General features: G+C 45.0%; 3 protein-coding genes across 4 annotated transcripts; 2 read left to right on the top strand and 1 right to left on the bottom strand.

The window, feature by feature from the left end:
* Positions 1 to 2,140: 2,140 nt before the first annotated feature.
* Positions 2,141 to 9,269, top strand: LOC123131751 (transcription factor IIIA). Of its 2 annotated transcripts, none has more exons than XM_044551427.1 (7): positions 2,141 to 2,271; positions 4,614 to 4,757; positions 5,314 to 5,454; positions 7,678 to 7,972; positions 8,135 to 8,370; positions 8,474 to 8,617; positions 8,750 to 9,269. In XM_044551427.1, exons 2-7 carry the CDS (start codon positions 4,614 to 4,616, stop codon positions 8,939 to 8,941), a joined length of 1,152 nt encoding a protein of 383 aa, XP_044407362.1. In that variant the 5' UTR covers positions 2,141 to 2,271; the 3' UTR covers positions 8,942 to 9,269. The 2 variants fall into 2 exon arrangements, with proteins under 2 accessions (XP_044407362.1, XP_044407363.1); XM_044551428.1 differs by lacking the exon at positions 2,141 to 2,271 and adding an exon at positions 5,602 to 5,761 and having other exon boundaries at positions 4,613 to 4,757.
* LOC123131750 (putative pentatricopeptide repeat-containing protein At3g49142) lies at positions 2,278 to 4,606 on the top strand. Its single transcript, XM_044551426.1, has one exon. The coding sequence runs from the start codon at positions 2,546 to 2,548 to the stop codon at positions 4,145 to 4,147; it is 1,602 nt and encodes a 533-aa protein (XP_044407361.1). The 5' UTR covers positions 2,278 to 2,545; the 3' UTR covers positions 4,148 to 4,606.
* Positions 9,270 to 10,069: 800 nt separating the features above from the next.
* On the bottom strand, positions 10,070 to 10,932 carry LOC123131749 (protein H2A.6-like). The gene is made up of 2 exons (XM_044551425.1): positions 10,672 to 10,932; positions 10,070 to 10,560 (listed from the first exon to the last, which is right to left on the bottom strand). Exons 1-2 carry the CDS (start codon positions 10,846 to 10,848, stop codon positions 10,291 to 10,293), a joined length of 447 nt encoding a protein of 148 aa, XP_044407360.1. The 5' UTR covers positions 10,849 to 10,932; the 3' UTR covers positions 10,070 to 10,290.
* Positions 10,933 to 11,541: the final 609 nt, after the last annotated feature.

Below are 11,541 nucleotides of genomic sequence, written 5' to 3'. Positions count from 1 at the left end.
CAAATTGGCATATATCATCTTGGAAAATTACTAGATAAGTGACGCGAAATCATAGTAGGGCTTACACAAATTCCAAAAGTATTTCACTGAAATAGTTCAAGCATACCATATTGAAGTTTAAGGTTGACAACCTAGAAATTAAAAAGTTCATGTTGTTCTCATTATCTTTTGAAACATAGAGAAATAGTATGATACTCCCTCCAATCCATATTACTTGTCATTGCTTTAGTATAACTTTAGAATTCTTGCGATTGACACATTCCACAAGTGTCTTCACAAGGGCAGTCTTGTGATTGTCCATAAACTTCATCCTCTAGTGGATCATCCTCACTTCTCATCCATGAATGTACTATCTTTGAACTACAAAAACGTCTTCTATTTAGGGACAAAGGGTGTAGAAGGTAATGCAACAAGACACGAACAAGTTGGATGGAGAATATGAAGATGCCAACTTTGGTTACTCTACCATATTTTTGCACATATATTTCCTGACTAATTACAACATAATTGCAGTGAACCGGTTCCACCACTAAAAACCTAAATCGATGGACTCATTGTCATTGATTCAATCAACATCATGTTTTTTCTTAAACCATGACGACAACGACTTCTCTTTTTTTCTGAGAAAAACCAGAGAGCAACTAACTGGAGGTTAACCCTTGCAGGGACCTCTAGGGGTCACTTTTGGTGCCCTAGGAGCACGCCAAGCGGTGCGTATATCTGCATCCACATGTTGCTTGTTGGACGCTTCCTTTGGGTTTCATTCTTTTAATTTTTCTGTACGCATTTTCGGGTTTTAGATGTTTTTTAGGCTTTCGGTTTTCATCTAGTTTTCCTTAGGTTTTGGAGGGGGGAAATCCACGGACTTTTTTTGCGTGAAAAAAAATGTGCTTCCATGAGAAGCACATGCTTCTTGTGCAGCACAAGTTTGCTTCCGCGAGAAGCACAAGTGTGTTTCTCCGAAAGGAAGCACAGTATGCTTCTCGGAAGAGAAAAAGGTGAAAAAAAGTGTGAGATGTTTTCAGAAAAAAACATGTGAATGCCTGCTAAGCACATTGTGAATGCTTACTAAGCACCCTTCCGTGCCATGTTGCGCTAGCACATGTAAAAGTCTCGCCTAACTGTTTTGTCTGCTCGGATGGGCTAGAAGATACAAAGTATCAATTATTTTTATGCAATAGAGCAAAGGAAGTGTGGAGGAGGATGGGGATGGATGATATTATCGATATAGCTTTTCAAGTAGATCGTGCAAGTGAAGCGGTTTTTGGAATTTTTACTTTCAGTGCTAGATCATGAATTGTGTATGATGGGCATCCAAAATGTACATGAAATAATTGTCATATCAGCCTGGTACATGTGATGGGAAAGGCGTAAATTGGTTCACAAGGAGACAACTCAAAATGCACACCAGATTTTAATGGGAATCCGGGCTCTTACAACCAATTTTGTTACTGCTTCCCTACAAAAGGTCTCCATGAAAACAGGGGATGGTCTTGCCCTCCTGTAGGGTTTGTTAAACTTAACGTTGATGCTTCTTTTGACCATGACTTACTTAGGGGGACGATGAAAGCAGTCTTAAGAGACGACAAAGGTAGATTTATTGCTGGGGTAATGGTAAGATTGACTGGTGCGTGGATGTTCCGATGGCGGAAGCTCTGGCCCTAAAATTTGGTTCGTCCCTGACGCAAAGGACAGGATGCAATCGCATTATTATTAACTCGGATAATATGAAGGTGATTGGTACCACGACGGAAGGAGGACGATTATCAGGGGCAGCGGCGATAGTTTTTAATGATTGCTTTTATTTAGCCTGTGATTTTACTATTTCTAGATCGGAGCATTGTAACAGTGAATCAAATAAAGTTGTCCATGAACTTGCCAGGTTGGCCAGATTTTCGTTCATTTCTGATTGGTTACTTCTAATGAATAAAGCACGACTTTTTTTTTAAAGAGGTAGCTCTTAATTTCGTTCAGTTTTTTTCCTTGTGAAAACCAGGGCGACAACGGCGGGAATATACGCGCAGCTTCCCGCCGCGTGGGAGCTGTATCCAGACGTCGGCCCATCCGCTGCCAAGCCCACTAGGCCCAGGCCCAGGAAGACACCGGCGCGCTAGGGTTTTAAAGAGGCCCCAGCCAGCCTCCGTAACAGCCAAGGAACACCACTCCCTCCGCCGCCGCCGCCGCCGCCTCCCCACTGCCCACGAGCCAGCGGCGCCATCCCCAGCTCCGTTCCCCACGGCCGCACCCTCCGCCTCCGCCTCCGAGCCCACGGTGAGCAACCGCCCCCGCCCTCCCTCTCGAATCCCCAGCAAACCTCTCCCGCGATTTAGTCCGGACAATCGTCAGCACCGCTGCATTTCATCCGACGAGCCGGAAATTGCTCGGAGACCTTCGCCGCGCGCCTAGGTTTCCCCCGGCACTTGCCCAGATCCGCGACGACCTGCGGCGATTTGTCGCTCATGAGCGCCTGTAGAGCGGATCGCTTGCTAGTTTTCCCAGTAATTTCGGCTCTAATTCCAGGTGGCCACGGTCCGAGGGGAGGCGGATGAACAGGAGCGTGTGCCACCACCTGCTCGCCCAGTGCAGATCCCTGCGAGAGCTCGAGAGAATCCACGCCCGGGCCGTCACCCATGGCCTCCACCCGTGTAACCAGTCCATCTCGTGTAAGCTCTTCCGGTGCTACGCCGACTTCGGCCGCCCCGCCGAGGCGCGCCGGCTGTTCGGCGAGATCCCCTGCCCGGACCTCGTCTCCTTCACCAGCCTCATGTCGCTCCACCTCCAGCTAAACCAGCACCATGAGGCCATGTTCACGTTCTCGCGCGCCATCGCCTCCGGTCACCGCCCTGATGGCTTTGTGGTTGTCGGCGCTCTCTCGGCGTCTGGCGGGGCTGGGGATCTTTGTGCTGGTTTGGGGGTGCATGGCCTGATTTTCCGTTGCGGGTTGGGCTCAGAGTTGGTCGTCGGCAATGCTCTGGTTGATATGTATTGCCGGTGCGGGAGGTTTGAGGGCGCGCTAGGGGTGTTTGATGAAATGGCGGTGAAAGACGAGGTCACCTGGGGCAGCATGCTGCATGGGTATATGAAGTGTGTCGGTGTGGACTCAGCGTTGTCCTTCTTTGACCGGATGCCGGTGAAGAGCATGGTTTCCTGGACGGCGTTGGTGACCGGCCATGTTCAGGCCAAGCAGCCTATCCGAGCTCTAGAAATTTTTGGTAGGATGGTGCTGGAAGGTCACCGCCCCACACATGTTACAATTGTAGGTGTGCTGTCTGCTTGCGCTGACATTGGCTCTCTAGATCTTGGGCGTGTCATTCATGGGTATGGAAGTAAATTCAATATCAGCACAAATATAATTGTTAGCAATGCTCTGATGGACATGTATGCAAAGAGTGGAAGTATAGAGATGGCATTTGCCGTGTTCGAAGAAGTGCCCTTGAAGGACGCATTCACATGGACAACCATGATCTCGAGCTTCACTGTCCAGGGTGATGGGATAAAAGCTCTTGAGCTCTTTGAGGACATGCTAAGGTCTGGGATTGTTCCAAATAGTGTCACCTTTGTGTCTGTTTTGTCAGCCTGCAGCCATGCTGGGTTAATACAGCAAGGCAGAGAGTTATTTGATAAAATGCGTAGGATCTACAACATTAAACCGCAGCTTGAGCACTATGGATGCATTGTTGATTTGTTAGGACGGGGTGGGCTACTAGAGGAAGCAGAAGCCCTGATATATGATATGGATGTGGAACCTGATACTGTTATATGGAGGTCACTTCTTAGTGCATGCCTAGTTCATGGCAATGATAGATTGGCTGAGATTGCTGGGCAGGAGATTATAAAGAGAGAACCAGGGGATGATGGGGTTTATGTGCTTCTTTGGAACATATACGCCTCATCAGATAGGTGGAAACAAGCTCTGGATATAAGAAAACAAATGCTGACAAGGAAGATCTTCAAAAAACCAGGGTGTAGTTGGATTGAAGTCGATGGTGGTGTCCATGAATTCTTGGTACAGGACAAGGCACATGATGCTCGAAGGGAAATTTATGACACCTTGGAAGGAATTGATAGGCAGTTAAAGATGGATCTTAGATCATCCCCACTGGAAGAGAACTCATTAATCTGTGTGGATGAGGAACTCTTATTCTAAATATGTATACTGGCCATTTCTTCATTAATAACTTATAAGATATTTTCTGAGTTCCTGAGATAGTCTTGTGTCTTATCCCAGAATTTTTGGATTTTGTACCAAATACTGTTATTAATGTACTGTTCATATATTGTTATGCCTTGTCTTGTAATTATCAGTGCCTTTTTCTGTATTATGCTTAAAACTTGAAGTAAATGCACTGTATTTTTCTGTTTGATTGGGGTTTCACGTGCTGTGGAGTCATTAGCATTCATAAGTTATCCACTTTAAAAGCATGCGATACTTCCATTGGTTGTTGATATTTGATAAAAGAAGAGTAGATAGGTAGTCCAGTTATGCACATGTTTGCAATCATTTTCGGCTATCTTGTTTTGTTCTGTTTGTATTCCGTACCTATGAATGTTTCATCAAGTTGCTTGCCTTGTAATAAACACCACTTCTAACTTTCTCTTTCACCTACTGTTAGATGTCTTCTGGAGATGGGATCGATGGAGATGAAAAGTCTGAAGAGGCACATGGCAAAGATATTAGACGCATCAAGTGTGAATTTTGCACTGTTGTTAGGTCCAAGATGTATCTCATACGAGCTCACATGGTAGCTCAGCACAAGGTACACTATTTTACAGATATTTTTGGCTCATGGTTAAGATTATATCTTCGTGCTGAAAGGTAGTGTGCACACATTTTTGGTTTAGTTGATGTATAGGTGTATCTTTTCTGATTTCTGCCCAGTTTGATTAATCAAGTTTTCGTCAAGCTGTAAATAACTTCACCATGCATACAGACTAGGCGAGGAAAAAAATTAGGTGCTGTTATAATGTTAGAACATAAATACCCCTATCACAACATTACAACCACTCAACCACAATCACCAGCGATAGCTATGACCCTGATCTGCAGACTTGCATTATAGTATAACACTTCAAATGAAAATATAGATGCGAATCATGGATGCCTCTTCCTACTTGAATAGGAAGTCAAATCCAGTGATTTTGTCTGCTCTGTATATCATAGATTAAATCCAGCCCTTTCACTCTTATGCTTATGCATTTTATATTCTGTGCTATTTTTTTTACGAGTAACTTCCCTTTATGTTTCCACATACTTTTCACCCTGCTGACAAAATGTGTGATATTGATAATACTCTCTCCCAAATTAATGTACAGGATGAGTTGGACGCATCAGAAATCTACGACTCAAATGGTGAAAAGGTTGTTTATGGGGTTGGACACACATGTGAAGAGTGTGGAGCTTGTTTCCGGAAGCCAGCTCATCTGAAGCAGCATATGCAAAGTCATTCCAAAGAGGTTTGTATTTCTCATTGATGAATAGAATTTGAGACCACTGGATAAGATAACACAGCACGGTTTCCCTGTATTTTCTGCATCTGTAGATCTTTCCAGGAAACAAATTGTTCTATTTTATACAATTCGCTAAACACAGTTGTTTTGCAGGGTTTAGATAATAGATACTTAACAGCGTGAAGCATTGGATCCCATTACAGAACTCCAAAATGCATGGAGGCACATTTTAATCTTGGTTGGACTAGTAACAGGTTGGGATGACCACCTGTGAAGCTCCAACAAGATTGCCTCCTTCACGCTTATTCAGGAGGTTTGTTCTTGTTTATACTTGTTTTAATAATTACATAACTGTGATAATCTGCATAATATGTTTCGCCTCTTTGTTTCCAGCAAAGTTACATTTGTTTGTTTTTGTTTGTGATATGCAAATGCTTGCTGAAATGTTTTCCATCTACTCCCTCCATCCCATAATATAAGATGTTTTTGCAAGCAAAGCTAACATAGCTTGCAAAAACATCTTATATTGTGGGACGCAGGGAGTATTGAGTTGTATACAATATGTTGAGTTTCATGGCTAGTCTGCAGTTACATAGGGCATGTAAGCATATATAACTGTTATAATTGGCTTGATGCTTTCTATTGGGGCATTAAGGCATAGGCAACTGGTTTTTGGTTGGCTTGATGCTGTCCATTGTTCATTGTGATGTTGCATAGTTGTAAAATGGATCGTTCAGGGAATATGGGATGCCATCTATCTCCTATCTTTCTACTGTCCTCTTTCTATGTTACTCCCTCCGTCCGGAAAAACTTGTCCCAAGCTTCTTTCTCAAATGGATGTATCTAGCACTAACTTGGTGCTATATACATCCATTTGAGGGACAAGCTTTTTCGGACGGAGGGAGTACTTCTTTGGGCTTCATGTTTTGTGGTCCTTAGTTGGAGCTAAGGTTGGATCCAAAATCAAGATGCCATCTCAGAAAGCTTGGTCCTTATTTATTAGGTTCTTTAGCTCGCTATGGTGTGGATACTTATTCAACATAATCTTTACTCGACAGTTAATAATTGTATGTGTTGTGGATCCTTTGGAGATAAGGGTGGCAATGCCCTTATCTTTTCCTGCTATCTCTTAGTGGGTTTCCTTAAGGGAGCTTTGCTAAGAGTGAGAGGATCCGATATCAAAATGTCGTCTCAGAAAGCTAGGGCCATTCTTCATTGGTTCTCAGCTCGCTATGGTGACAATATTCATAACTCAACAAATAACTATTAGGTGTGTTTTGGATTCTTTGGAGATAAGGGTGGCTATACCCTTGTTTTATCCTACTATCTCTTGGTGGGTTTCCTCAAGGGAGCTTTGTGAAGAGTGAGAGGATCCGATAACGAAATGTCTTCTCAGAAAGCTAGCACTATTCTTCATTGGTTCTCAGCTCGCTATGGTGACAATACTCGTAATAATAAACTTATAGGTGTTCTTGGATCCTTTTGGAGATGAGGGTGGCAATGCCCTTATCTTATCCTGCTATCTCTTAGTGGGTTTCCTTAAGGGAGCTTTGCCAAGAGTGAGAGGATCCAATATCAAGATGTCGTCTCAGAAAGCTAGTACCATTCTTCATTGGTTCTCAGCTCGCTATGGTGACAATATTCATAAGAATAAACTTATAGGTGTTCATGGATCCTTTTGGAGATGAGGGTGGCAATGCCCTTATCTTATCCTGCTATCTCTTAGTGGGTTTCCTTAAGGGAGCTTTGCCAAGAGTGAGAGGATCCGATATCAAGATGTCGTCTCAGAAAGCTAGCACCATTCTTCATTGGTTCTCTGCTCGCTATGATGACAATACTCCTTTGTCATTGGACTTTAACAGAACAAGATATTTTGCTAAACTTGGGTCATTTAATTAGTTAGGTATTTGCTGCATTATTCTTTAACTTATTTTCCTTTTATTACTATAAATGTTTGATTGAAATGACTGTAGGTTCCTATCTATTATCTTGAAATTAAGTTTTGAGCATAAATTTGAGTTTGAGGGTTTTATCTTGGTAGGCGTTTCATGAGAATCCAATTTTCAGAATATATTGCTCCCTCATTTTTTGGATGATATATGGGTTTAAGGGTTTGAGATAGGGAAGATTTGCATCAATATTTTTCTGTTTGGGTGACATGTAATATTTACCAAACCATAAGTACTGCAACCGTTTGAATTTGGACTTACTTTTCTTGCTTGACTGCAGAGATCCTTCGCCTGCCCACTTGAAGACTGCCCCTTCAGCTATATAAGAAAAGATCACTTGAACCGGCATATGCTTACACATGAGGGCAAGTTGTTTACATGCCCTCTAGGAGGTTGTGGCAAGAGGTTCAGCATCAAGGCAAATATTCAAAGACATGTTAAGGAAATGCATGAGGATGAACATGAATGCAAAATCGATGACACTAAAAGCAACCAACAGGTTATTTGCCAGGAGGAGGGTTGTAAAAAGGCTTTCAAGTATCCTTCACAGCTGAAGAAACACGAGGAGTCACATGGTATGACCTCAGTGATAAGAACCCATCAGTAGATTGCTTGTTAAATCAGATTGTGTATCTAAGCGTGTTCTTTATCATTTTTTACTGGAGTTCATTCCTTGTTATTCATGGCGTGCTTATGGGATGTCTTGACCTGATGCATGTTTTGCTATTTTCTGGCAGCCAAATTGGACTATGTGGAAGTAGTCTGCTGTGAGCCTGGCTGCTTGAAGACATTCACAAATGCCAAGTGCCTGAGGGCTCATAACCAGTCTTGCCATCTATATACTCACTGTGATATTTGTGGGGAGAAACACCTGAGGAAGAACATTAAAAGGCATCTACGAGCTCACGACGAAGTGCACTCTACTGAAAGGTTGAAATGCAGTTTTGATGGCTGTGAATGCTCCTTCTCCACCGTAAGACCTTAGATACACTTTCTGATACCCTTACTCTTCTTTCAAGTGTGGTTTTATGTACACATGTTTTCGCCTGAACTCACTTGTCCCCTTTCCATTGCAGAAATCAAATCTAAACAAGCATATGAAGGCGTGCCACGACCAAGTCAGACCTTTTGAGTGTCGGGTCGCGGGGTGTGGCAAGACATTCCCCTACAAGCATGTCAGGGACAATCATGAGAAGTCGAGTTGTCATGTATACATAGAGGTGAGTCTTGCTAGCTGATCAGTGTGATGGAGAAATTCCATATGTCCTTTGGCGGATGCCTATAGTCGCTAGTATAGTCAACATATTCTCTTGCTGCCCAAACCAAGTGAATGCCGCCCTAACTTAATGCAGGGCGACTATGAGGAGATGGACGAGCAGCTGCGCTCGCGCCGAGGAGGTGGGCGGAAGAGGTCGGCTGTGACGGTCGAGACGCTGACTCGCAAGAGGGTCACCATCCCCAGCGAGGTCTCATCGCTTGATGATGGGGCGGAGTACATGCGCTGGATGCTCTCCGACCGGGATGGTTCGAACCACGCTGAGTAGGCGTGTGCTGTGTATGTTGTTGCAGTACGTTTTTGAGGTTGTCAAATGTATAGGGGGTCTCTACGGTGTTTGGTGCTCAAGTCGGTGTAGTTGCGTGGAAATCGTGTTTGTGTGTATTTATGCAGAGTTCTGATTTAGTAAGTATATATAGTACTAGTAAGTGAAGCAGTCGTGTTATATACGGGTAGTTAGTAACTGGTTTGGAGATAGTAGCAGTCTGGGCCTTTGAGTTGTTGTACTTGTAATAGCCATCTTGAAGCTGGGTTGTGTTTTGTTGTCGAATTGGTTGAATACGTGCATGTTTTAACCAAGAGACTACTCCTAAATACTACCTAGTAGAAAGTTGAGTCACCTATTTTGGAACGGAGAGAGTACAAGTCTTTGTAGATATTTCAATATGACTATATATGGAACAAAATGAGTAAATCATATTCTAAAATACATCTATATACATCCGTATCTGGTCCATACAGAAATCTCTAAAAAGGCAGTAAGAAGGTTCAAGGAATTTGTCTGTTTACTGATGCCGTTCAATCTTTGCTGGCCATGTATGTAAAGTTTGGAGTGTACATCTCGAAAAGAGAAAGTTTGGTCATCTGAAGTCCAAACTTGTGAAGCCTTGATGGCCAGGTTCCAGCCAACGTGCTGAATCTCCTACACTCCAGACGCTCATGAATTTGCTGAGTATGTACATGAGATTTACTGAAACATCAGTTGGTGCGATGTAAGGAATTTACTGAAACATCTCTGTCCCTACTCCTCGGCGGAGTTTCAAGTATTTTGATTATTATTACTCCAATTTGGTACCCCCACATCATTTCTATCTTTCAGAATGTATAAGATGTAAACACAATTGGCCTCCAATTTGATTCTTCCAGGTTCCTGCTGCTTGAAGGAAACACAATCGGCCTCAACATGGTGGCCCTGTTAATAGGGCGACAATTAACTGAGAACTGAAAGATAACATTTGGGATAAGAAGTTTAACATGAATGGATGAAGTTGAGCACCATGCTTCAGTAGGCCAAGAACACATGGGGCAATTTTCAGATCCACACCAAATGTTTCCGAGGCAAAGACAGGTGACAAAGATTCACAAGATTGATTTCAGCCATTGATCCACAAGAGAATTAAGATTTAAAGGATTGCATCTTTCTTTAGCCATTCCCAGAAAGTAAATCAGACACAATGCCATGGCAGCCTTGCTCATCGAGATCCGATGAAAGGGCCACTACACTACAGACTACCAGCTTGCACTTCCAGACGAAGCACTACACTACATACAAGATCCAACCAACAGACAGACATGGAACTAGGCAACGCCACACGGTCCCCTTGGCAATGTGGGAGGCTACTCCTTGGTGGCGGCGACCTTCTTCTTGGGGGACTTGGCGGCGGCCTTCTTCTTGGGCGACTTGGTGGCCTCCTTCTCGGCGGCGGCGGCCAACTTCTTGGGGAGCAGCACGGGGTTGATGTTGGGGATCACGCCGCCGTGGGCGATGGTGACGCCGGCCAGCAGCCTGCCGAGCTCCTGGTCGTTGCGGACGGCGAGAAGCAGGTGCCGCGGCACGATGCGGGTCTTCTTGTTGTCCTTGGCCGCGTTGCCGGCCAGCTCCAGGACCTGCGATTCATCAACCAAGAACGAAATCGGTTACTCCGTCGAACAGAGGAAGAAGAAGGGGCAGGACAAGAACGCGGCGGATGCTCGAGGAGGGGGGAGGAGAGGGGGTACCTCGGCGGCGAGGTACTCGAGGACGGCGGCGAGGTAGACGGGGGCGCCGGAGCCGACGCGCTGCGCGTAGCGGCCCTTCTTGAGGAAGCGCCCGATGCGGCCGACGGGGAACTGGAGCCCGGCCTTGACGGACCGGGTCACCGCCTTCTTCCTCTCGCCAACCTTCCTCCCGGCCATCTCGCTTGCTTGCTTGCTCCTCCGGCGAACTGGAAACCACTCGGGATGCGGGGGAGCTCTCGGGTGCTGCTGGATCGGAGAATGCTCTGAGTCTGTGGGTTGGGACGGCGGCGAGGGCGCGGGTTTTATATTGGGCGCGGGGAGCGTCGCGGGCGCCGCGGGGGGGGGGGGGCGATCCGTGGGAGCGTCCAATCGACCAATCAGAGCGCAGAGGCTTTTCGTCCTCGGTTGGCGCGTCTTTTTTCGTTCCTTCGTTTCGTTTCCGCGTGCGGGGATCGAAATTTGAATCGAGGAGCCGCGCAAAAACACTTTGTAGTAACTTTTTCTCTCTGTTTTAATTAATTAAAGAAGGCAAATTTATTATTCCCTAAAAAAGGAAAATTTATTAAAGTATATCAAGCTAATACGGTTCGGTTTTTGCTATATCTCTTGTGCCTGAAAATTTTCCTCGCGTCAGTCAATTTCAGCTTTACACGAGACCGGATGTGGGGACGACGTGAGGAGCAGCAATGACGAGCGTCGGCCATACCGGATCCAGGGACGACACTGTGAGAGGCAACGAGTTGCGGTGTCCCACATGGAGGTGAGGAAGAAACTTCACCGAGGGGTTGGGGCACACCAACTGTCCTGAAAGTCGTCCTAGTTTCAATAGATGCCGAAGGGTTGACTGGAAATTGCTGATGGGCCCCCAAT

The sequence above is a fragment of the Triticum aestivum genome, chromosome 6A (genome assembly GCF_018294505.1).
Source record: "Triticum aestivum cultivar Chinese Spring chromosome 6A, IWGSC CS RefSeq v2.1, whole genome shotgun sequence".
NCBI classification, from domain to species: domain Eukaryota; kingdom Viridiplantae; phylum Streptophyta; class Magnoliopsida; order Poales; family Poaceae; genus Triticum; species Triticum aestivum.
This window is presented reverse-complemented; position numbering and strand designations above follow the sequence as displayed.